The sequence below is a fragment of the Tripterygium wilfordii genome, chromosome 3 (genome assembly GCF_013401445.1).
Source record: "Tripterygium wilfordii isolate XIE 37 chromosome 3, ASM1340144v1, whole genome shotgun sequence".
Classification (NCBI taxonomy): Eukaryota; Viridiplantae; Streptophyta; class Magnoliopsida; order Celastrales; family Celastraceae; genus Tripterygium; species Tripterygium wilfordii.
Genome location: NC_052234.1, coordinates 4,100,899 through 4,128,377, shown reverse-complemented (window position 1 = coordinate 4,128,377; position 27,479 = coordinate 4,100,899). Strand labels below are relative to the sequence as shown.

The following is a 27,479-nucleotide window of genomic DNA, read 5'->3' as shown; positions in this document are numbered from 1 at the left end:
TTCGCCAAGCTCGGCCTAGTGAATGGGAGAATCACCTTCGGTAGGGATGACATGAGGGGGATCTTCATCCGAAGTAACTACGGTAAGATCAACAGTGGAAGGATGTTCATCCCCATCCTCGAAATCTTCTTCAGAATTCTCGTCATCTTCAGCCTGTCGACGAATTTCTTCCTCAGCCCTAGCAAGTTCAGCATATATCTCCTCCTTGGACTCCTCCAGTTCGTCCTTTCCAACCAAAACCAGGCAAAGCTTATCAAGAACACTTGGATCTTGCCCAGCCTCAATTAGAGCCTTCATGGCCATTTTGAAGGCATTACGACCACCGAAGTAGCCTTCTTGACGAAGAGTTAACTTGAACTCCTCAGAGGCTTTGAACTCTTGAACCCCCAGGGCCTTGCCTTCGGCAATAGCTTCACTCGTTCAGCTTCAGCAGCTTGGGAAAGCCTAGTGACCTCAGCCTCCAGCCGGGATTTTTCCTTACGGTATTTGAGCTCCTTGGCGTTAGCAGCATTTAGAGCTTTGGTCCTCTCCGTCAGTTCAGCCCGAAATGTCTCTAGCTCGGCTTCAGCTTTCGCCTTCGCCATGGCAGCTGCTTCGGCCCTTTCAATTGCTGCCGTTTCATTGTGAGCCATGTTCGCTATGCCTCCAGGAAGTGTAGCAAGAACAGAGACAACCTACATAGGCATAATGAACTTCGGTACTTCGGGACCAATTTCATCTGTAAAAATACCAAGTCAAAAAAGGAGAACCGAAGTTAAATAAAATTATTATACCTTCATAGCTGCAACGTTCAGCGCTGACACCTTGTCCGACAAAGCAAGCGCTTCGTATCGACTGAAGTCAGCCGGAGTTGGAGCCTTCGCAACCATCCTACCCGCAATGGTTGGGTTATTGGCAGAATCACTCACCAGAACATCCCAGTTCGGGGTATGAACAGTGAGGTCTTCAATATCCATCGTTCGGGGAGGTTGGGTCACTGGAAGAGGGATGTTGACATAATCTGAAGTCCGAGAGGGGTTCGAGCTTGGTTGAGTCACCCTGACCGAACTGTGAACAGTTGTGGGAGCGTTGAGCACGTTGGCTGCAGCAGAAGTCTCTCCCATTGTATTCTTCCTTGAACGCTTCGGGTTCGGCTTCCTCATGTTTCCCTTACCAATGTCGTGCTTCTTGCCCTTCGAAGCCCCAGCGCTGAACATGTTGACGTAGTCCTCCATGCTCGCCATATCTGCACAATGGATGACCGAACATGTTAATAAATAGGTAATATAGACAAATGAATTTCTCGAAGTCTAAAAAGACCAACCGAAGCACACCTCTCTGAAGAAGGACCGAAGAATAGGTGTACGCAGAGTCAATCTTACTAAAAGATATGTTGACCGAAGGGTTCGGAGGAAGGTATGACTTTAGTCGGTCCAATAAATCCCTATCTATCTCATGCCTTAGTTCGCGAGGATTATTGAAATGAAAGACATGGGGAATACCGAACTCAATTCGAAAAGGGAGGTGTTCTTCAGGTTGAAGGGGCGCCTTCACAAAGAAGTAACTCTTCTTCCAATCCCTGATTGAAGCCTGATAACGAGGAGATTCAATGGGTGGCCGAAACTGGAAATAGTATAGACCGGCCTCCCTACCATGACGACTTAATCTAAGAATGTGTTGAATGATAAAAGAATTGAAGGGTATAGTATATTTGACACAAAGGTTAAGAACGGTATAAAGGAAGAGCCAGGAGTTCGGGGCTAGAAGAGCGGGACAAATATTGAAGATACGGAAAAAACTGGTCAATGCAGAAGGATATGGAATCCTTGCATCGTATTTTATGGAATGGAGCGAGACGGCGAATTCCCCTTCCTTTGGATGAAGGGGGTGTTCGACTGAAGGTATACGACGGCAGGCCCAGGGGATACCGAAGTCCCTCTTGATATTTGACACCCCATGATCATCCAATCCTGAATCGGATAAACATGTCGGTTCGTAATCAACCTCGTCTCCCCCCACTTGTTGATTTGGAGGAAGTTCACTTCGATCAGCAACTTCGGGATAATCTGACCGAAGTACCGAAGCCTCAGTAAGGCCAGGGGTAGGAGAATCGATGATGTTAACTTCAGAGTCAGACGCAGTCCGTTCACTCGAAGTAGCGGAAGAAGACGCGTCCCCCGAAGAGGAAGATGAAGTGGAGGAACTTAGAGACATAATAAAAACAAAAACAATAGAAGGAAGTAAAGACTGACCTTATGGTATGGAAACTGAGAGAACTAGAGACTGAAGTATGTTCGATTTTGCAAAGGAAGGCTTCGATCGGTCAGTCAGATTAAACGCTCTAAATAGTAAAAATGGGACGAGTAAAAATCGAAGAGAACTGCAGGCCACCTATTTATAGGAAGAAAGATCTGATCTAACGATGCGTAGGTTGTGACGCTCTGCATCCTTCGATCTTGTCCACAAAAATGAACCATCGAACAAACATTATTACACTCATACCCAGTTCATCGTTAAGATACCTCGGTACGAGTGTGGGGGGCAACTGATATTCCCAAAATACCTCCACTAATGGGAGAAAGCCACGTGGCAGAATAAGTTCCAGTGAGGACAATATGGGTGACGTACCGAAGGGTACACTTCGGTTCTCGACCGAAGTGTATACCTCTGCACTATCAGACCGAAGACCGCACTTCGATAACCGTACTACAGAAGCATGTACGCATGAAGTTCAACTGATGAAGACTCCTCATAGGACGCCAATTCTAGATAGAGTCCTACTCCCCTTTGGAGAGGGATGCAGATAGGATTTACCATCCGAGAAACCCTTTGGAAAACCAATGAGAGAGAGTCCGACTCCTACTACAACTCAAACACTTCAAACTCATATAAAAGGGGAACCTCTGCCCTCAGGTAAGCAATCTAACTCCTGCACTCTAAAATACTTACTGAGCAAGAGGCAACGCTTGAAGCAACGAGCCATCCTCCCAAGTTTAGTACCTTACTGACTTGAGCGTCGGAGAGGTCCCCCCGAGCACACCCTCAGGGCCCTACCGAAGCTTACGTTCGCTTCTTGTGCAGGAAGGAAGGAAGAGATCACGTACCAGCAAAGGAGAAATTAGTTATTCCAGCTCAGTCTGACTTGGCTGATTTGTCTGATAGGGTAGACCTGTTTTAGACATCATCAACATTGTTGGATTGAATCTCTCGTTTCGGTAGACATATTCTACACATTTGTAGTATTTTTTGTCGTCTTGTAATTTTATCACTGCGATTATTTTATGCTCATATTTGTCATTGATTGTTTTGTTTGTTTGCTATCTTTTTGGGTAGGTTTAGTCTACCATGGACAATGTATATTGCTCCATTGTTTGGTTGCTCACTTAGGTACCTGTTGTAGTAAACGGTTTCCGTCTGGTCAAAAACACAAAAATAAATAGGAAAAATAAATAAATTAATTAAGAAAAAATAAAGGAAAAATGCAAAAGCCCGTTCTTGAGACCGCAAGCTCATAAAAATTCAAAAAGTCATTTTTGGACCAATTACCTACAAAAATTTATTTCCTTGACCCACAAGCCCACGGATATTCAAAAGTCAGTTTCTTAGATCCTTAAGCCCACAAATACCCAAATCTTAGTCCAATAAAATCAAACCCTAGAAAATATCTAAAAAATAATAGAATTTTAAAAAATTCAAAAATAAAGTCTTAGAAAAGAAAAAGGTAGCACCTTTTTAGGGTTTTGCAAGAAGAATGAAAATGAGAAAAAGGTTAGTCTTGAGGGTTTTAAAAAGAGAAAAAAAAAAGTAGAGTTTGAGGGGCATTTTCAGAATAAAAAATACAAGTTAAAGAGAGAGTGGGAGGAGGAGCCGCACAATTAAAAGAGAGGAGAGAAGGGGGTTTTGGGTTTTTGGTGGTGAAATAGAGAAAAAAAACAAGGAGAGAAGAGATGGCGCCGGGTACAAGAGTCATGGAGAGGACAAATTCAGACGAATAGGGTAGCAGTAAAGGGAGCAGAAGAGAGAAGGAGAGAATCTGCAGCTGGAAGCCGAGAGATAACAAGGAGAAGAGAGAGATTCGGTCTCATCTAGTTCAGGTTCGAAAAGGTGACGATTCACACACACTTTCATCTTTCGTTTTGAGTTCCATTTTTGTGTATGCTTCAATCTCTGCATTTCCCTGTTTCAATTCCTCTGATTCTAGATCATGATTTTGGTTTTGCCAAGCTTTTGGATGTATTTCTCCTAGTCTATTCCGATGCGTATGATCTATAATATGTACTGGACTTGAAGGAAACATACTTGCTTGTTCTTTGCTGTTGATGTCCAGATTAAACCCATTGTCCACCATTGTGATATTTGTTTCAATACCTGGCTTAGTTTGTCCGTATATGAAGTTGTTGCTACTTGTATGTGGATTGTGGGCACACATATCTGATTTGAATAAAACCTGGCCTGTGCAAACGTCTGCTTGTTCATATTGAACCTGGTCTGTGAATATATCTCTTGCTCATAATGAAATCTGGTTTTGGTGTTCTGATATTTGATCTTTGATCTTTGGTTTTGGTGTTTTGGTATTTGATTATGAGTTGATATTTGGCTTTGGTTTTGATATTGATATGAGCTGGTATTTGTCTTTGGTCATTGCTCAAGGCCAACTTCCAAATTGTGGTTCATATGTGATTTGGAGATAGGCTTATATATGTATGATATAATATTTGTGTATACATGCATGATTCTCATACTGTGGTTTGAATTAATCTAACTTTTAATTATATTTGAGCATCTCATTTTTAACCCCATCCTCTTGTTTGTTTTGGGTTTGGACCGGGCTTGATCCTAGTTGGGCCGGACTTGACTTCGTTCGGGGCCGGAGAGTTCATTTGGAAATTGGACCGGGTTTGAGCAACATACGGGCTCCATGGGCCATATTTGTATTTTCATTTTTATCTTGTTTTTATTTGGCATGTATATCTTTGTAAATGTAAAAATGTAATAGGATAGTGGAAATAATGAAAAAGTAGTGTAGTTTAGTTTTATGCATGTTTAATGTGATTAGTATGCATGTTTAGAGATTGGTAAATTTAGAATATCAAAGATGCATGAGTACGAGTAATTGATAAATCATTTAGAACGCATAATTATATGTTAGGTTGTATGCTTAGTTTTGTAAATTCATCAATTCAACAACCACATCTTCACTAAATTTTCATTTAAAACAAAATAACGGGAAAACAATAGATACCCAAATTAAAGTCAATTAGGAGGAGGACTTGATGACATTCAGCTCTTGCCTAAACTTTAATTATGTTATCTTCATTTAAACGAAAAGCAAATGATAATTTAATTTATTAGATATCTAAATTAAAGTTTATTAAGAGGAGGACTTGATGATATTCAGCTCCTGTTTAGGCTTTAATTATATTATCTCTTCAAATTAAAGTATCACTTGTATTCGTAAAGCAATGGTAATTTAATTTATTAGATACCTAAATTAAAGTTCATTAGGAGGAGGACTTGATGACATTCAGCTCCTACCTAGACTTTAATTATGTTATCTCTTCAAATTAAAGTATCACTTGTATTCGTAAATTAATGGCAGTTTAATTTACTAGATACCTAAATTAAAGTTCATTAGGAGGAGAATTGATGACATTCAGTTCCTGCCTAGGCTTTAATTATGTTATATCTTCAAATTAAAGTATCATTTGTATTCGTAAAAGTAATGGTAATTTAATTTATTAGATGCCTAAATTAAAGTTCATTAGGAGGAGGACTTGATGACATTCAGCTCTTGCCTAGATTTTAATTATGTTATCTTTTCAAATTAAAATACCATTTGTATTCGTCAAATAAAATTTGACCGTCTTTCTGTTTGTTCCTTGTTCTTTGATTATGTGATCGGGAAGTCCCCTTGGTATAAAACCCAATGCCTTTTTTACAAATTCCACCAAATTCTTTACAAATGACCATAGTGATCCTGTGCACCCATTCTAAAAATTTCAAAACCCACCTCAAATGGGATTTTTCATCAATTTCCAATAAAACCCATCAAAATGGGACTTTCACAATAAAGCCTCGGTCTAACATTAGTGGAAAACATTCCACCTATTTGATAATACATGGTTTTTCGGGTATATGAAAAAATACAACAAATTTTCAGAAAAAAACACATAGATCATCTAGGTAACCTTTTAGAGAGTTGTGGGGTGCCTAACACCTTTCTCACACTCAATATACCCCCTTACCCATTTTCTGGTTGGTAGACCAAATTTTTAGTGTCCAATTGCACTCAAATCAATTGGTGGCGTCTCTAAACATTTTTCTTTTCATCCTTCATCGTCGGTTCAGTTGTGACCCCGGTTACGACACCTGTCTCATAGGTATCTGAACTATTATTGGGTATTTACTCCTACTGAGCTTTGTCGCTCACCATTTCTTTGTTTTCTCACTTTCAGAGAGTTAGTTGAAGGAGACCAGCATCTTGTGGCGTGAGCGCAATGAGTCATGGATTCTTCATGCTTGGGGTTGATGGGTAGTAGATTAGGGTTATAATTTAGAGTTAGAGTTTTTTTTTAAAGCTTCAACATATTTGATTTTATTTTGTTTATTTTGAACATTTCTACTATTTATTTTAATAAAAGATGTACTCAATTTTCTCTCGTTTCGGTAGACATATTCTACACATTTGTAGTATTTCTTGTCATCTTGTAATTAATTTTATCGCTGCGATTATTTTATGCTCATATTTTTCATTGATTGTTTTGTTTGTTTGCTATCTTTTTGGGTAGGTTTAGTCTACCATGGACAATGTATATTGCTCCATTGTTTGGTTGCTCACTTAGGTACCTGTCTCATAGGTATCTGAATTCTTGTCGGGTATTTACCCCTACTAAGCTTTGTTGCTCACCATTTCTTTGTTTTCTCACTTTCAGAAGAGTTAGTTGAAGGAGACCAGCATCCTGTGGCGTGAGCACAATGAGTCATGGATACTTCATGCTTGGGGTTGATGGGTAGGAGATTAGGGTTATAATTTAGAGTTAGATTTTTTTTTAAAGCTTCAACATATTTGATTTATTTTGTTTATTTTGAACATTTTTACTATTTATTTTAATAATAGATGTACTTTGAGGAATTTCACAAAATTTTTGGTAGTCGAGACTAGTTTAGTCATTTGTAGAAGCCCCTTTAGTACAAGTCGTTACAGTTAGTATCGAAACTTTAGGCTCCAATATCTTAGAGAAAATTGAAATATGAGTTAATCGATAGATTAATTTTATACACTCAATGGATAGATATAAAGGAACCGAGAGCTCATAAAAAACATGGATCTTGGAATGTTTGATAGTACACACTCTCACTCCAATTTTTCGGGTGTAGCATTGAAGACCTAATCATAGATATCTCAAAGGTCAAGGACATGTTTAAGGAAGCCTCGATATATGAATCGTACATATGTTAGAGGGCATCCATAGTTCAAGTGGTATTACACAAACAATGAATATAAACGTTATACGTACTCCTATAGTTTGACGGTAAAGAATAATATTTTGGGAGCCACATTATGTATGTCCTGCGGAGTTGCCTTGTAGCTTATAAAATCCTCTTTTCCTATTTAAGAAAGGTTGAAAAAAATTCTCTAATATCACATTGGTTAATGGGAATTTACAAAGATAGGAATCATATAACAAAATAAATCTTAATCAGGAAGAATGAAGAAAATGCAAAGGAGTATCTCAAGGCTAGGTTAGGCGAAAAGGTTAGGCTAGGTTAGGGTCAAAGATATACACAAGGGACAAAACACTAGTTGTTTAGGTTGGCTGTTGACCTCCTAGGCCAAATAGTGAACCGCCGGTTCCTAGAGCAAGGCTTGCCTATCCATGGTCGGCCTAAGGAAGAGAAGTAAGGACCTAAGGCCAAAATGAAAACCAAAACTCTAATTTGGTGCTACAGCTGTGTTCATGCAAGGCCAGGAATACCAAAGATGAGTTTTGGGCAGTGGAAGATATGTTCGTTAAGTATTCATGAGTAGATAAATTCAACCATGCAAGCTTGGACCTCGATAGCTAAGAGGTTGGTGAAAATTCTTACCGAATGTGCCTAGGGTTTGCATGCTAGATGTTTTTGTCTGAATTTTGAATTTAAGCTCTAGATGTTATCTAAGATACTAATAAAATTATGTAAGATACTAATAAAATCTAACAAGTGTACTAGGCAAGCACATAATGTGCTCGTTTGATATAGCAGAAAAATTGATTTTTAATGTTAGCGGAAAAACTATAAAAAAAAACCTGAGCTAAAAGTTGTGTAATATGTTGTGAGATGTTTGACAAAACTAAAAGCTAACACTAGTAGAAAAACTGTTGAATTAAAGTATTATAATATTAGATTTTATGATTTTTATATTGTTTTTAAAATTAATCTAGTCGATATATTTTTTTATTAAAATTAATTTTAACTATAAAAACCTCTTAAATGTAAATAATAATATATTTTATTGGAAAATATTGATTAATAAAAGTGGGACCCACATTTTAAAATATTAATAAACTTTTAAAAAATATTAATGATTTATTAATAAAATACTATTATGCAATTGGGACCCCATTTTATGTTTTTTTTTTTTAAATGTTAAATCTTATCATGATTGCAAGCTGGTGTATATGCCAACGATTCCGCTAGCGTAAGTCTTCCGTTTGGTGCAGGAGCCGCCTTTTAATTGCAACATTTATGATTTTACAATATTACGATATTAGAAAGAAACGTTAAGACAGCTGAAATTATATAACTACTCAAATATGTAGACGCTTCTGAATGTGCCATCAGAAAAGGATGCTCAAGATGTACGAAAACAAAAAATGACTTGTGTTTTATCAAGTGTTAAGGTATTTGAGACTCTAAATGAGGACAAGATGAACAACCTTGACGTAGGTAGGCATTCCTACCCTATTGTAAACAGAATCAGAGTTTTTATCTATGTTGGAAATCAAGATCTCCTCTGCAACTAGCTAGGTAAGCCTCACAGTTAAGTTTAGTAAACACAATTTATTTATGACCCATCTTGTGTGCTTAATCAACATTCTTCGGGTGTTTTTTTTAATAGGAAATTTTACGCAGGTCATTGAAATGGAATGGTATGGCAACAAAAAATTCTAAAAAGTCAAGTCATACCTTTTTTTGATGGTGGAAAAACAGGAAAGCTGAAAAGTTATGGACCTCTCACTTTTCTTAAGCTTTGTCAATCTCTACATTTCTATGTACACTTGCTTGTTGATTCTATAATTTGGCCTGACTTTGGTGAATCTAACTGTGCCCTAAGTATTTTGAAACTGATCATCAGGTTCCGATGCATGAAGCAAAAGTTGCTTCGCAAATGATGATTTTAGCTCCGTTTGGTAGAGCTTATTTGTTGTTAAAATAAGCTACCTTATAAGCTGTGAAAAATAAGCTAATTTATAAACTGTGAGATAAGCTGTCATGTGTTTGGCAAAATTTATAAGATAAGCTAGCGTATAAAATCTAAAAAGGTCTATGTAAATTTAATTTAAAAGATATAATTTCATAATATTATATATAATGTTCTTAATTGAAGAGAATAACCAAGAAAATGAAAAAAACAAACATAAGCTTCAAAATAAGCTTCAATTTGAAGCTTATTTTTTTGGAGTTTATTAGAGCTTATAAGCTAGCTTATAAGTTAGCTTATATGGGTTGTTTGACTTAACTTATTTTGAAGCTCATAAACTAGCTTAAAACCATCATTTAGTGCTTTTTTAAGAACATGCTTCACATCCATTTTTTCTTAACGATCCGTTTGGTTTGTTTTTTCTCCCTTTATTTCCTGTATTTTTATTTTTTCAGAATTTTTTTTTAATTTCCTAGTCTACTTTGTTTGATCGATCCATCCGTTTTACTATTTCACATCCACATTTGGTCCTCTTTTTAATCATCTCCAAAGCACCCCAAAAATATTTAAAATAAAAACTCCAAACCATCGTCGTCCAAAAGATCAAAGAAAAGAAAGTGGAAGTACTTGAAAAGCACAATAATATTTATCCGCTAAACAAACATCACAAGTACATAAAACGGTGCGGGTCAAATAATGTAGCATAAATATTGACCCTACATGGCATATATAGAAACTCTTATTCAATATTTTCTAGTCACTATCCTCCTCCTCCGTAGCTCGACCTTTTGCCTTTGCTTATCAAGGGACGGTGTACCCTATAAACACACAGACATAAAACTTGTTAACAACTTGTTTAATTAGCATAAGCAAAATTCAGATATAACTATTGGGCTTCTATATTAGGCCCATATAACACTACTGGGCCTAGACCACTTACTCCCACACTTCTTTCCAGCAGGCCTGTTCTTGATATTGCATCGCTTAGGAATGCCAATAGCGATACCGGGCTGGATCCCGGCCTGCTTTGCCAAGGGAGACAAGAGGACAGCACATAAACATCTCGGAGCAGTCTTGATCAAGGCACTTACTTTAGTGCAGCAAATTGGTGGCACTTTAGCTCTGGCATTCTTGGCTGCAGCCAAGCACGGGCTCAGGCTAGCCGCGGCAGACGTAATCGGAGTCTTGCCGCACTCTCCGGCAGCTTCAATTTCATTGATAAAGACATTTGAGGCTAGCAAGAACACAAGCATACTCACAAGGAAGACTTTCATGTTAGAGGTCATTTTCCTGTTCTCTTGTTTGAAGACTTCAGTGCACTTCTATGTATTTATAAGTGATGCAAAGTGAAACTAAATTGAACACCTTTCGGGTTAGTGGGGTGGTTGGGATAGGTGGTGGAAGTATGTGGTTCAAGGGTTGGTTTTATTTCAAGAGGTAATTATTTCAATATAACATTACATGGTAAGTGTGTGTGAACATGCATACCAATTGGGGCATGCGAGGTTTTATCTTCATTATTATATCCTCCACTATCTTTTGTGCCACAAAATGTTTGTGTGCCAAATGTCAAGTACAAGGTTGTACATATTAAATAAATCATATATCTATATTATAGCTACACCACAATACCATGGTTGCTTTAACAACAGTTAGTGGCTATTAAAAACGTTATTAAGAATATAAGGCATAGTTTTTGATATTTTTAAAATTCTCCCACCTAGTTTATACAAGTCCATTCGATAAATTTGAAGATTTTTCTTGAAACTGGGAAGTCTTTTACACACAATATCTTTCTTAACTAGATGCGTTTGTTCACATGTTGAGTTTTGACTCAACTTACTCTGGTATTAAGGGATAAATTTCTCTATGTGTAAGATTGATAGCTCGAGTTTAGGCTCATATTGGATGTCCAAATGAAAAATTAATATAGTGTTATTCTCGGTTACCAATACAAAGTTTAAGATCGGAAAAAGGATTCAAACAACCTTACTGTAATTTCTTACCGCCGCGAGTGGCACTTTAACCTTCAAATGTGGCCGATACATGCATATAACTGCCTCATTGCATTTGGGTATAATGCTAATATTTTTTTTATTGACATTGTGTGACAAATGTAAACAGGGAGAATTAAAAGAACTACAAAATTTGAAGAAAGTAGGTCAAAGTATTTGATTATATAATGTTATTGTGTTCAAGTCAAATGTGATGTTACTCTATTTGAAACTTGGGTTTTTATCATACTCGGTGTCTATCATGGTTGTCAATGGAGCTTCTGTGAGCGTGTCCCAGCCACAAATTCCTATTTTCAAGTGGGAGCAGTACGATTTTTGGAGCATTAAGATGAAGACTCTATTTAAATCTCAAGATATTTGGGACTTGGTGGAAAATGGGCATGCTGATCCAGATGAAGAGCGAAAATTGAAGTAGAAAGAAGGATTCCAAGGCATTTTTCTTCATTCAACAAGCTCTCCATGACACAATATTTTCAAGAATTATTGCAACAACCACCTCTACGGAAGCTTGAATGTTACTACGAAATGAGTATCAAGGTTCATCAAAGGTAATTATTGTGAAACTTTAGTCACTCCACCGTGCGTTTGAAATATTATTCATGACAGACAAAGAATCCATTCAAGATTTTCTCTTAATAGTAAATGCAATTGTTAGTCAGATGAAGTCATATGGTGAGAAAATTAATGATGACACTGTAGTTGTTAAAGTCTTGAGGAGTTTGACTCCAAAATTTGATCATGTTGTTGTTGCAATTGAGGAATCAAAAGATTTATCTGATTTTTATTTTGATGAGCTAATGAGTTCTTTGCAAGCACATGAAGTAAGGCTTAACAAGTCCGGTGAGAAATCCAAAGAAAAAGCATTTTAGGTGAAGGGGAGTTGTTTACTCCAAAAGACAGAAATGAAGTGTCAGTAGGAAGAGGATGAGGCCCTGGTGGTTTTTGCGGCAGAGGTCATGGTAGAAATAATGGTAGAGGCAGGTATGGTTGGCAAGGTGATCAAAGGCAGTCACATGGTGAGAACAAATTTCATCGAAGTGGAATTCAGTACCATTTTTTCAAAAAATTTGGGCACAAAGAAGCAAGTTGTTGGAAAAAGGAGAACCAAGCAAGGTTTGAAGAAGAAAACAAAGAGGAGAGTAAGTTGTTTATGGCTTGTTTTCATTCTAATGGTGTATCAAATGGTGTTTGGTTTTTAGACAGCAGATGTTCTAATCAAATGTGTGACATGAGGTCAATGTTCAAAGATTTGATGAGTCTAAAAAGTTACAGGTTAGACTTAGAGATGGTAAGCAAATTCAAGTTGAAGGGAAAGGTACAGTTAATGTCAAAACAAGTGGTCAAGTTAAATATCTTCATGATGTTTTCTTTGTTCCTAGCTTAGCTCATAATCTGTTGAGTGTTGGACAATTGATGGCTGGTGGATATTCAATTTTATTTGATGATGCAATGTGTGTTATTAAGGACAAAGAATCAGGTCAGACTATGGTTTGTATTCGTATGGTAGAAAATAGAAGTTTCCTCTTGAAATTTCATGCATGGATAACCAAGCGTGTATAGCTGTTAGTGTGAATGATGAGTCTAAATTATGGCATCTGCGGTACGGGCACCTCAACTCTGAAGTTATTGAGCCAAAAAGTTATGGTAGTTGGGTTGCCTAAAATTAATTCACTTGAAAATTTGTGTGAAGGATGCATATATGGAAAACAATGCCGAAAGTCGTTTCCAGTTGGGCATGCATGGAGAGCCTCAGAATGTCTTGAGTTGGTGCATGTAGATTTGTGCGGGCCAATGAACTAGGAGTCACTTGGTGGGAGTCAGTATTTTGTATTATTCACGGATGACTATAGCCAAATGAGTTGGGTCTATTTTCTGAAGAATAAGTCAAAAACTTTTGAAACCTTTAAAAAGTTCAAAGGTCTTGTTGAGAAAGAAAGTGGTATATGCATTAAGGCCCTCCGTAGTGACCGAGGTGGTGAGTTTTTATCTAATGAATTTAATGTCTTTTGTGAAGAGAATGACATTCACAAGGAATTAACCGCACCTTATACACCAGAGCAAAATGGAGTTGCCAAACTTAAGAATCATAATGTTGTTGAGATGGGAAAAAGTCTACTCAAAGCGAAGGAGGTTCCAAATTTTTTGGCCCACAGCAGTTTATTTGCTGAATATTTCTTCAACAAAAGTTGTTTTGAATCGGACTCCGTATGAAGCTTGGAAATGGATGAAGCCTCGGGTAAGCCACTTAAAAATTTTTGGGTGTACTGCTTATGCTTTGGTAAATTCTCATTATTGCCAAAAACTTGATGAGAAATCAGAAAAATGTATTTTTATTGGTTATTGTCCACAATCCAAAGCATACACAGTATATAATCCTCTTAGTGGCAAGGTGATTATTAGTAGAAATTTAGAGTTTGAAGAAAGTGTAGGTTAGAATTGGAGTGGTGATATGACAGAGTCTCAAATCCAAGTTCCAATAGAGAATGAAGTGGTGGATCTCATTTCTTCATCTCCTACATGTTCATATGACAGCGACAATTGCACAACTCCAAGTAGCAGTTCTCCCTCAACTCCAAGCAATTCCTGTTCCTCTTCTTCAAGTGAGATTCTTCTGAAACTCCTCCAAGAAAGTTTAGATCCTTGAGAGAGCTCTATGAATCGTGCAACTTTGCCTTGTATGTCGCGGATCCAACGAGTTTCAAGAGGCGGCAGCAAATGAAGAATGGTGTCATGCAATGGAAGAAGAAATTTTGGGTATTCAGAAAAATGAAACATGGTAGCTAGTAGACTTACTGAAAGAAAAGAAGGCTAGTGGGCTAAAATGGGTGTTCAAGACCAAGTATAATGCTGATGGGAGTGTACAAAAATACAAGGCCCGGCTTGTCGCAAAAGGGTATGCACAACAACAAGGTATTTTCTCTCCTGTTGCTAGGTTTGAAACTGTGAGGTTGCTTTTGGCTTTTGCTGCTTAATTACATTGGCCTGTTTATCAGTTTGATGTTAAGTCAACATTTTTAAATGGTGAATTAGAAGAAGAAGTTTATGTGACTCAACTTGAAGGGTTCATAGTACATGGCAAACAAGAGAAGGTGTACAGATTAAAAAAGGCACTCTATGGATTGAAGCAAGCTCCACGGGGCATGCTACAGTAAAATTGATTCTTATTTTCGTCAAAATGGGTTTGAAAGAAGTGACAGTGAGCCTACTATTTATTTAAAGAAGCAAGATAAAAATGATCTCTTAATAATTTATCTATACGTTGATATGATATGATTTATATGGGGTCATCTCACTCTCTTATAGATGAATTTAAGGCCAGCATGATGTAAAGTTTAGAAATGTCAGACTTGGGTTTGCTGCATTATTTCCATGGGCTTGAAGTGAAGCAAGAAGAAGCTGGGATATTTCTTTCACAAAAGAAATATGCAATGATATTCTCATGAGATTTAATATGTTGAATTACAATGTGGCACCCACTCCCATGAACGTGAATGAAAAGTTGCTACTTTAAGATATTCCAGGTTCACACATAGTCCCACACACCAACATTTTGGTGCGGCAATGAGGATCTTGTATTATGTTGTTGGAACAGTTGACTATGGAATATGGTATTCTCATGTGGATGATTTTAGATTGCCTGGCTTTACTAATAGTGATTGGGCAAGTTTGGTAGAGGATAGAAAGAGCACATATGGCAGCATGTCCAGTCTTGGATCTGGTGCGATCTCTTGGAGCTCAAAGAAGCAAGCAACAACAACTTTGTCGTCATCGGAAGAAGAATATGCAATTCAACTTCTTTAGCTTGTCAAGCGGTTTGGTTAAAGAGACTACTTGAAGATCTTTGTAAAGAGCAAAAGCAAGTGATGTGCCAAATATATACATACATTTGTGCATCCTTTACACATAAGTTCATCCCATTTTGAGTTGATTAAGAGTTGATATTGCCTAAGAAAGTTATATTTGCATATTGTAGGTGCCAAGGCAAGAAAGGGAGGAAAAGAGTACAAAATGAAGATTTGGACTCCAGAAGCGATTTTCGATCAATCGGACCTGCCAAAACAACCTTGAATTCGTGGAGACAGACTGCATTTATGATCGATCGGAACAGTGTTCGATCAATCGGAGTTACTATTCACAACACGCGTAGTTTCTCGAAAAAGTTCTGAATTCATGTGTTTTTGACTCAAAACGACCCCAACTTGTTTGAAAAATGACATAAGAGTTTAGGGAAGTATAAAAGCGAATAAAATAGGGTTTTGGGGGTGTTCTTGGAGCTGAGATTCATTCTCTACCTTGGAGGCCACCATTGGAGCTTGGAGAAGAAGAGGGTTTACAAAGGGGTTTTCTCTCTCCTCTTTTATCTTAGTTTTTATGGTTGATTTCCATTGCTTGATGATGTATCTTGACTGACTCTATGAGTGGCTAGATTTCTTTTCTAGGGTCTTAATGTAACCAAACCTTGAAGATTCAATAAACTTGGTTTCCTTATTTTTTGATTTCTCTCTCTTATTGATTGTTTATGGGTGTGCTTAATGCTTTTGGATGTTTAATCACCATCTAAATACTTTGTTGGCTAGATTGAGACTGGAATGAGATATCTAGGGTTGGCCTCAAGCCATAGATGATATAGGGTGCATGAACCATAGGAATAGCAAGCAACTGAAATATTTTGCAACAACGAAGCAACTATTGCTATGACGAAAAATGCGGCTTTCGTTTGCAGAACAAAGCATGCAGAAATTCAGCACCATTTCATTTGAGATTTGGTGGCAAAAAGAAGTATAACTATGAAGTTTTGCAGGACAGAAGAGTAATTGGCAGATATCTTTACCAAGTCACTCTCCTATGGTAAACATGTCTACTTCAGATCACTACTTGGTGTGTGCGACTTTGAATCAAGGGGAAGTGTCAAAATATGATCCAAAGTTGGGTTATATTAATTTATTTATTTTTGAGTCATAGTGATGGACTAAGTCTTAAACTATTCCACGTTGTTATTTGATTATGGTCAAAATTGTTAGTTGTTGTGTTTGTTAATGTGGATGAAAAAATTTGGACGATTATCACGTCAACTACTAAGAAGGCTGACGCAGCGACAAGCCTCTATAAATCCTACAAGAACAAGGGAGAGGGCGGGCCGTCATGGTCTAGAGACACTCCTCAAGTCAGTAATCTTATTCAGAGAATTAAAATGGAAGTGAAATGTCTCTTGTGAGAGCCTACTGGGATGAGTTTGATCATCATTCTTTTATAGTGTTGTAGGTAGTATCTGTTGGGATTTTCATATCCCAAGTCTGTTGAGATCTTGATCATTCATTGTGATATGAGGATTCTTCATGATCATTTATAGTTTGAATCTTGCCTAGGTTGTCGTTAGGAAGTCTTCATTCTTTGGGTTCAGTGGGTTGAGTCTAGGTGCTTCCTTAGATCATGCATGGTTGTTAGGTTGGTATGCTGACCTGATGGTGGGTAGGATATGGAGAATCATGGTAGGTATGACCAAATCTCTCTGGATCCCTGATCCCTAATCTCCCTTAATCTTTGATCTCATCTGCTTTTGAACGTTTGTTAGTAGGATAAATCTACTATTTCTAACGTGATGTGTCAGGCTGACTTGGTATAACCCCACTTGACATGCTAACTTGGCTTGAGCTATTTTATTATTCCACAGTTAATAATGCCAAGTATTTCTCATTTGTTAGTAGTAGCAGATATGTCTCACCTTAGTTGAGAGTTAATAGGAGTTTGTTGAGTCTATAAGCCTATATATAGGCACATTTGGTTGTTTTATTTGGTAATAAAAAATATTCAAGTTCTCTTCACATATCTAAACTCTCGTGCATACTCTATTCTTACTTGCAGAGACTGAGTTTTCTCTTTATTTGTTAGTCTTACTTCCAACAGAGATTAGAGACCTATACAAGAAAAATGGGAAATAATCAAATTCTCTCATTGTTGGAAACATTTAATACCTCACTCGGCCCCCTCCGTTTCTTTCTTCCCACCTCAAATTTGAAATTAAGAAAGTAAAAGAAAATTTACCATGAGTTCAAAAGAATAACCCATTAATCGGGGTAGGTAAAGAAGAAAATACCTCATACTTAGCCGGAGAGACTAGGAGGGACCAGATTACAAGAGAGAGGTTGCCGGAAAGATATGAGCTGAGGAGCGAGAGAGTAGCCGAAAAAACTATGATGATTTGTTTCTGGTTCGATTGATCAGTTGTTATATGCTTTAGTTTATGTGTCAATAAGGAAAGAATCAAATTCTAACCACCAAACACAGCTTTATAGTCTTACATCTAAAAATGATAAAATGAAAGAGACATGAGAACTAACCCTTGCAACAATTAATCATGCTAATTACTTCTACAGTTCTACCTGACTTTACCACATTGGTTATTATGTAATAACTTACGTTGAATAGTATTTGACCTGTCAGGTGAAGAGTTTTTGGTCATGCATCAATATGCATGCGCATGCATCATAAAAAAAACCAAAAAACAGTTCTGCGGTTGAGCATTCCTCACGCACGTATGAAACTCTTCCTTTTATTATTATTTATTATTATTAAGTTATTAGTGGTGTGTATGCCTTCGGATTCAACATCCATTGATTTAATCTTATGGTTATGCAATCAAGATAACTTAACATGAAAATTAAGTTTTCAACTTTGTACATTTTGCTTCTCCTTTCTTCTACCTCATATTTTATGCCTTCTCCTATGGCAGTTGTCTCTTGCAACCACTACAAGAAAAAAGCTATTCTGCGACGGAAGTTTCCTTCGCTAATATTTTTTGCAACGGATTTTTTGCAGTTGCAAAAATAATTGTCGCAAAAATTAGTAACGGATTCTTTGCGACGGCAATTAGCGATGAACTTGCGACGGAATTAATTTGCAATGCCATTTGTGACGGAATATCCCGTCGCTAATTGATGAGTATTAGCCACGGAATTTTCCGTAGCTAATTTGTCACGCATTTTGTGACTGCATATTCGGTCGCAAAATATATTTTTTTATTAAAATTTAAATTTTTTGTGGAGCAAATTTGCCATGAATTTTGCGACAAGATTTTCGTCGTAAAATTTTTTATTTTCTAAATTTTTATTTATTTAAATAAATATATTTTATTTATATAAAAATATTTTATTTTTATTATTTTTCATTTTATGTTTTATAATAATAATTTTTAAAATTCGATATATTATTAAAATGTACAAGAAATAGCATATAATAAAAATTAATATTATACATAAGTGGTTCAGTATTTTTATGAAATACAATGTAATCTTCATCTGAAAGGTGTCCATGTGAAGCACGATCATCTTCAGGGTTATTTTTGGGGGATCGCATCTGCATCTGAGAAAATAATTGCTGCACCATCCGTTCCTGATCCTGCATCCACTGCCTCAAGTCACTGACCTCATCCAATAACTCAGAGTTCATCCGAGCGATGCGCTCCTCTAACTGTTGCTCCAACTCCGCCTGAGTATACAATCTGGAATGTCCACTAGAGCAAGATAAAAAACCAGGCAAGAAGCTTGCCTCAGATCCAAGCCCGTAGATGCTATTTTTCTTATTCTTCCCACCAATCGCCTTAAGGAATAAAGGATCATCATACAACAGCTCAAGAGGTGACTCACTGGTGGAGGAGATTGATCACTGTGTCAGAATGTCCTCCTTTAGCTTGTTAAATTTTTCCAGCAAAAGAAGATACTAATGCTCATAAATACTTGTAAGATAAAAACAAGCAGCAACACAATATATTGAAGTAAAAAAAAAGAAAATAATAGGGCATCCCAGATGTGTAAGCAGACACAAACTGAAAAATATGTAATCAAATGAGCTAAAATAAATATATCCACAACCTTTTCAACTAAGCTAAGACATCATTGCTTTCTAAATTTCAGGAAACATGGATATTTAAACAGCGACACTGAAGATTAAAAACAAACAAATGAGATTCATTATAGGTTTGTAAAAGAGATCCTAACAACCTAACTCCTCCTTTGATCATGATTTTCTCAAATCTTATCTACAAACCCAAAGATAAGGTACAGACTACAAAGATAAGGATTCAATATGGAAAGTAATTTTTTTTTTTTTTGTCAAGCAATATGGAAAGCACCTCGCTCTTGCACCCACTTTTTAGCACGATTGAATGGTCCTATAATTTATAGAGAAATAATTCGTCAACAAATTACTGGTGGTATTTGCACGTTCTCCCAAAATAAATTGGGATGTCAATACCGCCATTCATAATGTCTCCACACCCACCAAAAAACGAGGCGGTATTTGTACATCTCCCAAAACAAATTACATTCCATATATTATATGGATTTAATTACAAACGCACAAATCGCCTAAATAATAAAATGATAAGTAAATTATCATTCCCATGAGAATGTATTAATAATAGAAATCGATGTCAAATAAGCAACAATTATGTAAATTGGGTGAAAAGGATGAGTGGTTGGTTTTGTTTTAACTAAACTAAAATAAAGAACAAAATACAAATTAAACACAAATGTAATCAAAGATGGAAAGCACTAGGGTACTTAATTTCACCTCACTTATCCAATTCAACTCTCTTGGTTCCTTAATCCCCAATTCCTCTCTTAATATTGACAATCGGTCTCCCTAACCTATCCAACGCTCTGTGCCTAGTCAGACCAAATGTATCTCTATCACTAATCCCTATTATGTCTAACAATCGGATTCAAAAGACAAAGACTCATTAAAATTTGTGGATTAACCATTTGGAGATTGCATAGGTCGCGTCCCTATATTTCTATGGTTCATGCACCCTATGTCATCTATGGCTTGAGGAAAACCCTAAAAATCTCCTTTCGGTTTCAATCTAGGCAACAAAGCATTTAGATGGTGATCAAGCATCGAAAAGTATTAAGCACGCCCATAGACAATCAACAAAAGAGAGAAATAAAGAAAAAAGGAAACCAAATTTATTGAATCTTCAAGGTTTGGTTACATTAAGACCCTAGTAAAGAAATCTAGTCACTTATAGAGTCAGATACATCATCAAGCAATAGAAATCAACCATAAAAACCAAGATAAAAGAGGAAAAAGAAAAACCCCCTTATGAACTCTCTTCTTCTCCAAGCTCCAATCGTGGCCTCCAAGCTCTCCTTCACTCTCCAAGAGTCTAGAATGTTGTAGCCTTCCTAAAACCTTAAAAATCTACCTAATTATGGCCCCTAAACCCATATGTCATCTATAATAAGCATTGGTGTCGTTTCGAGTCGGTCCTATATGAGTTTACGATGTCTTCGGGGTAATTGGAAAATCTAAAATAGCAGATCTGGGCTGGTCCGATCGATCAGAATTGCTTACTGTTAATCTTTGACTTGACACTAGCCAATCGATCGGGACTCATGGCTGATCGATCGGTTTTGCCCTCTACCATTATTTTGTCTTTTCTTCAATCTTTGATCCGATTTAGCTCCTTTTCATCCGATATGCTCCTAGACACCTGGAATGTGCAAATATACAATCCTTAGGCAATATCTATCCTAAATTCACTCTAAGAACCATAAAATACATGTAAAGGGTGCGTAATTATATGTATATAATTAGCACAACAAACACCCGCACACTTAACATTTGCTCGTCCTCGAGCAAACTAAGGACCGAAGGACAAGAGTTATCAATTCAGCTCAAATGAAAAATAAAACAACTAATACTAAAACAAAAATAAGAAATTAAACTACGCCACTTTCGTAGGGTTCACGATGACACTTAGCATGTGCCACAAGCCTTTAAACCCCTAGGTGCCCCTAGTAGAAGGAGTTGTGCCTCCTGAGGGTTTACCAGAATGATAACCACAAATAATAAACAACTTCAATGCCAAAATTCATGCCATCAGTAAAAGTATAAAATTGGATTCTCAATTGCAACCTTATCCACACTAACAAATCAAGCATTACGGCATTCAAATCAATAAAAGCATTTCTTCAAGAATCTTATCTCATCGTTTGCTTAAAATTTCAAGAATTAATGCACATAATGGATTTCACTTGATATTTGGCTTCAAAGTGACATAAACAAAGGCCATGTAGTTTTCCAAGAACAATAAGAATCAAAGAGCAAATACAATGAGCATTTATTCAAACTTCATTCTTATTCACATTCTTCTTTTCTTTTTTTTTCTTTTTCTCTCTCTCTTTCTTTTCAAAGGTGACTTGTGCAATGCTCAACCCCCTTAAGCTTTCTAAATTACCCATGTAGTGAGCTTTCGACCAATGACTCCCAATCCAGTTGGCTTAGGGCGCTAGGTGTTAAGACACCCCAATGGATCTAATTACCCGAGTCAAAAAGGTTACAAGGTTAAACTAGTCACCAAGGTACTCTAACATTCATTTCCTACCTTTTTACGTGAAACTCATTGCTTGCTAAGCAAGAGGCTCGGTTACTCAGCAGAAAACTTATGAAAGAACCATTTATTTATAAACACAATTTGTTTTTCTTTTTCTATATAATTTTTTTGCCTTTTCATTGCTCAAGTAGTACTACTTAGAATCAAATTGATCTCAAACGACCACAAATTACCAAAATCAAGTCATATTTCATACCCCCACAAATAAGTGTTCCATATTCACAAAAGCACAATGGACAAAACAATTTTCAAGATAGGAACAACTCAATTGGGAAGAATGTCCATAGCAAGGTCCATCAATGCTTCAAAGATCAAAAAATTCATCCAAATATACTCAAGAATGACATGACATAAGGCATTTGAAGTCAAAAAAAATTTAAGCAAAAACTAGAAAAACCTAAATTCCCACCCCCACACTTAAAATATGCAATGTCCTCAATGCATGAAATAGGTGAAAATAGAAATAAAGAGATAGAGATAGAATAATAAAACCTGGGTTGCCTCCCATAAGCGCTTGGTTTAGAGTCTTTAGCCTTACTTCCCTTTGTGAATTCAACCGGAATCCTTGAGGGTTGTGGTGTAGACTCCCCTTGATGGCTTCTTCGGATTGACATTTGTTTGCTTAAGTGCCATGCAAGGAGCACAAGCCTTCATCACCACCTCTTCCTTGGGATAGGCATTTTTCTTCATTTTCATGGTCTTCCTCTTCTTCTTTTTCTTGCTCTTCTTTTGCTTCTCCTTGGGATCTTCAACTTGAGATTTTTGAACTTCAATTTCTGCTTGGGAGGCTGCCTGAGGAATTCCATGCTCAACCTTAGAATTTTGGCATAGGAAAATTTCCATCGGAATATATGTAGCTTCCTTCTCAAGAGTGTCGGGGATGACCATGTCAATATGCTCCACTTGGAGGCATTGTTGAGAAATCTCTTCTTGCCTTCTATTGTCAAATACTTTAAAAGTGATTTGGTCATCTCCCGCACCTCTCAAAGTAAGCTTCCCTTTTTCAACATCTATCAAAGCTCTCCCAGTGCTCAAGAATGACCTTCCCAAGATTATAGAGTAGTAGGGTTGGCCTCCATATCCAAAATAAGAAAGTTCATCAGAAACATTAGCTCACCTACCTTCACTAGAACGTCCTCCACTATGCCAAGAGGGTACTTTATAGATCTATCCGTCATTCGTAAATTAAAGACACCGTGATTGGACTAATCTCCTTCATCTCAATTTGTTATGCAACCTACAATGGAATCAAATGTATGCTAGCTCCAAGATCTCTCAATCAAAGTGTTTCCAATGGTGCACAGGATTGTGAAACTTCCCAGATCATCTTGCTTAATTGGGAGCTTCCTTTGCACAATGACACTACACTCTTCAGTTAATTGTTTCTTTTCATGTTCTTTCAACTTTCGCTTCTTGGATAAGATCTCCTTCATGAACTTGGCATAGCTAGGAATTTGCTCTAAGGCTTCGGCAAAGGGGATGTTCACTTGAAGCTTTTTGAATACCTCCAAGAACTTGGCAAATTGATCATACTTCTTCCTGTTGCTCTTTACCCTTGAGGAAATGGAATTTGAGACACATAAGCCTTGACTGGAGGTGTAGAAAGAGAACTATCGGGCCAATCCTACTCCACAGCATATCGCGTCTACACATTTTTCTCATTTTTAAACTTTTATTCATTTACTACAGTTAGCAGATCGATCGGGATGGGGTTCGATCGATCGAAAATAGCCTTGGGTAAAGTTTCACCAAAGAGATCTGATCAATCGGGCAACCCATCCGATCGATCGAAAATACCTTCTAGAAACCTTTCAGCTTGGTTCTCTCCTGTTTTGCTGCACTCCTTCTTTTCCTGCAAATTTTTCACCTTTTCGACATCTAGATCAGAAGCATTTTTGACCACCTTACCAATCCGGAGAGTGATTGCCACCTTACCTCTGATTGGCTTGGCAAGGTACCTCTTTCTCCATATGAAAAAGTGTTAGCTATTTGCCCCATTTGTACCTCAAGATTCTGGATGGAAGCTCCATAGTTTTGCATCAAAGTTGCTTGAGCTTGTAGAGTGGCTTAGGAGGTATGAGTTGTAAGTGTATATAGGCCTCTAGCAAGCTTTGAGAACATCTCATCAATATAATTCTTCTTGTCTTGGGACTGCACTAGATGTTGAAGATTTTACACATTTTGTGTATTACTCCAAGAGAAGTTGAGGTGATTCCTAAATCCTGGATTATAGAAATTGGAATAAGGATCATTGCGGGGTTGATCGAAGTTGCTCCACCAATTGCATTCACTTGCTCACTAGAGTTAGAAGAAGAAGCAATAAGACACTCCTTAGTAGGATGGCGTCCACAACAATAATCACAAGAAATGTAGGAAGGTGTGCTTTGCATAACATGTACCTCTTGAGCTTGATTTTGTGTCAATGCATCAATCTTCTTTGTCATAATAGCCAAGGTAGATATAACCTCATCATCTCTAAAACTTCCCCCTTGCTTTGGATTTTCCCCTCACCGAGAACCAAGAGTTAGTGGTCTTGGCCACTTTTTCAAGTAATTCCCTAGTCTTATCTTGATTTTTTGTCATAAAAGAACTTCCCGCGGCTGCATCAATAGTCTCCTTAGTATGGATGCTCAAACCATTATAGAAAGCTTGGTACACCACCCATTCTGGAAGGCCATGATTTGGACAACTTCTAATAATGTCTTTAAAGCGCTCCCAATCCTCATATAATGATTCAAGATTTTTTTGGCCAAAGGACATGATATCCGCCCTAATTTGCATCGCTTTGGCCGGTGAAAAGAATTTCGTCACAAATTGCTCCGCCATCTCATCCAAAGTGGTGATAGAATTGGGAGGCAAGGGTATCAACCACGCCTTAGCATTTTTCCTCAAAGAGAATGGGAGTAACCTCAACAAGATAGCATCCTTAAAAGCTCCGTTAATCCCAAAAGTAGTGCACACATGCAAGAAAGAGCGAAGATGGACATTGGACTCTTTATTAGGAAGACCATAGAATGTCACTGAGTTAGAGATGATGTTAATGATAGCTGGCTTGATCTCAAAATTAGTAGCATTGATAGGAGGATAGCGGATGCTTGAAGGAGATGTATCCCAACTAGGCCTAGCACAATCCTCAAGAGAGCAAGGATCAAATTGCCTAGGAGAGTTTTCAACCTCTTCACCACCGTTTCTTCCATTAGTACCTCCACCATTACCATTACCATTACCATCATTAGCATTTAAACCCCCACCGAGATCATCAACATTCCTCCTTTTTTGATTGTCTCCCATGCCTTCCATGATATATTATTAGTATGCTCCCCCCTAAGATTGGAAGTGTCCTCTCAATTTCCAAATCAATATCAATCAATTCCGAATTAAGAGTACGCCTTCCCAAGCTCATGCAAGAGAAAAAAAATTCTACAGAAAAAAATTAAAAACCAATTAACACAATTGAAAACCTAATTTGACAAAAACCAATAGTCTCAATCCCCGACAACGGTATCAAAAATTGATATGGATTTAATTGCAAGCGTCAAATTTTTGGTGCTAATATCAGCAAACTTAATAATGTCTCATTATTATGTCTTTACGTGGTTTAATTTTGTTTTGTTTAGGACAAAAAAATATATAGTTGAACTCATAAACCCATCAAAACATATTCATAATATTTTTTTAAAAAAAATATAGTATCTTTAAAGTAAATTATAATAAACGTGCTCATCTAGTGCCAACCCTGGGATAAAGTAGTCAAAGCTGTTGCTTGGGGCTATAGAGCCGTAAAGGCACCAATCTTTTAAAAAACTTTTACACCTGATATTAATCTAGCAGTCCAAAATCGGCCTAATGTAAAAATAAGCCTAAACTAATCACTTTTCTTGCCATCTCCCTCTCCCTTTCCTTTAGCCTCACCCCAAAAGTAAGAGGAAAAGAACCCTAACCACACGTAAGGTGATGTTTGTTAATTGATTAACTATAATGTATTTTTTATTTTTAGTTTTCATGAATATTCAAATTTGAAGATGCGTAAACAATATTTCGGACACGCTAAAAAAGCAAAACACATTGCCCAACATCAACTTAGGCCAAACACAGCGGACTAAGCCCAACCTTAATGCATAGATTTAATATGGCTTTCTCTTGGGCTAAAATGAACCAACTACACTAGACTAGACTAGATAGACCTGCTTCGGCTTGACTGAGAGGTTGAGGTGATGAAGCTATGATCTCTACTTCCACGTCATACAACCGTATCTAAGGTTTCCTTTAACAGACTTATGACTACTGCTTCTAGATTGATGTCTGTTTTGCCGCAACAAGCATTCTTAATTGCCTCAGCATATGTTCTGTGTTGATAGGTGAGGGTTGATTCAAGAAAATTCCTCAGTTGTTGGATTCCAACACCTATAACGAATGGAATCACCCACATTCAAAATGATTTCAAACTTAAAAGGTATGATTTATAAATATTGCGAAAAAAATGGATGATGAGGGAGTCACACCTTACCAATTCATTGTTTATTGATAGAGTTCATATATGGATTTCTCTTGTCAGTATCATCGTATCTGATGCAGATTGAGATTGTGATATTTCTCTTAAATATTTTATTTTGTATTTTAGGAAATCAATTAATATTATTTTTCTAGGAGTCTATTATCTTTTTAAGTATTTGTTTCCTATTAGAAGTGTCTCGTTTAGTTTACTATTTAAGGTTGTAACCCTATTGAGGAATTTCCATTTTGAGTTTTTGATTGAATAAAATTAAGAGACGGCTAGTCTTTTCCAATTCTTTGGTATTCGCTAGAATGCACAAAGTTTTGAAGCCTTAAATATGGTATTCATGTGTTGAATCAACAGATTTAAGTAGACTTGTTCCTGGTATTCGTGTGTCGAATCAACAGGTCCAAGTACGTGTTCTTTTCACCACGCCACGCTGCATCATTTGGTATCGGAGCGAGGTCTTCCTTCGCAATCATTGTACACGATGGTAGAGCTGATGGAGTCTGTGAAGGTCATGGTAGTAGGCGGGTTTCGAAAGAGGAGGCCTATGAACATGAAAATCGTGGTGGTGGGCGGGTTCCGAGTGAGGAGGTCTACCATCATGCGAGAGATGTTCTTGATATTTTCGATTCAAAGGCAGTTCTTGTAGAAGAGTTGATCTTCGATCCAGTTGGAGATCCTATCTTCGATGATTATAACGATGTTGACGATATAGACGATTTTCTAAAGTCAGAGTCGTACTTGGCTAAATCAGTGTTTAATTATTATCCGGAAGATATAGATGATTTTCTATTAGAACAAGTTATTGGTGTGGAAAAACCTACAAAATTTGTAGCTAAAGAAAGATTTCATCAAGGACTTGTCGTAGGGATACAACATATGGAGTTTATTATTCCAGAATTGCTTGACGACCCACATGGAAAATACTCTTTATTAATATTGTTTCTGAATTTAATAAAGAGTTTAAAGTGCCACGAGTTGGAGGCTTGTTCTTTTGTTGCAATGACAATGATTGAGAAATCCAGAGTTTTCTTACTGCAATTATTTAAAACTCGAGGTCGAGTTTTCTCCAGTAAGGGGAGAATGATGCAGATTGAGATTGTGATATTTCTCTTAAATATTTTATTTTGGTATTTTAGGAAATCAATTGTTTGTAAATCAATTAGTATTATTTTTCTAGGAGTCTAG

General features: G+C 37.0%; 1 protein-coding gene across 1 annotated transcript; it reads right to left on the bottom strand.

Annotated features, from left to right (window-relative positions):
* Positions 1 to 10,006: 10,006 nt before the first annotated feature.
* On the bottom strand, positions 10,007 to 10,700 carry LOC119995227 (non-specific lipid-transfer protein 4-like). The gene is made up of 2 exons (XM_038841665.1): positions 10,323 to 10,700; positions 10,007 to 10,200 (listed from the first exon to the last, which is right to left on the bottom strand). The coding sequence occupies exons 1-2, from the start codon at positions 10,666 to 10,668 to the stop codon at positions 10,184 to 10,186; spliced, it is 363 nt and encodes a 120-aa protein (XP_038697593.1). The 5' UTR covers positions 10,669 to 10,700; the 3' UTR covers positions 10,007 to 10,183.
* Between the last annotated feature and the right edge of the window lie 16,779 nt (positions 10,701 to 27,479).

Bases quoted from the DNA above. Each gene is read 5' to 3' on its own strand.
- LOC119995227 (XM_038841665.1), bottom strand. From the start codon at position 10,668: ATGACCTCTAACATGAAAGTCTTCCTTGTGAGTATGCTTGTGTTCTTG.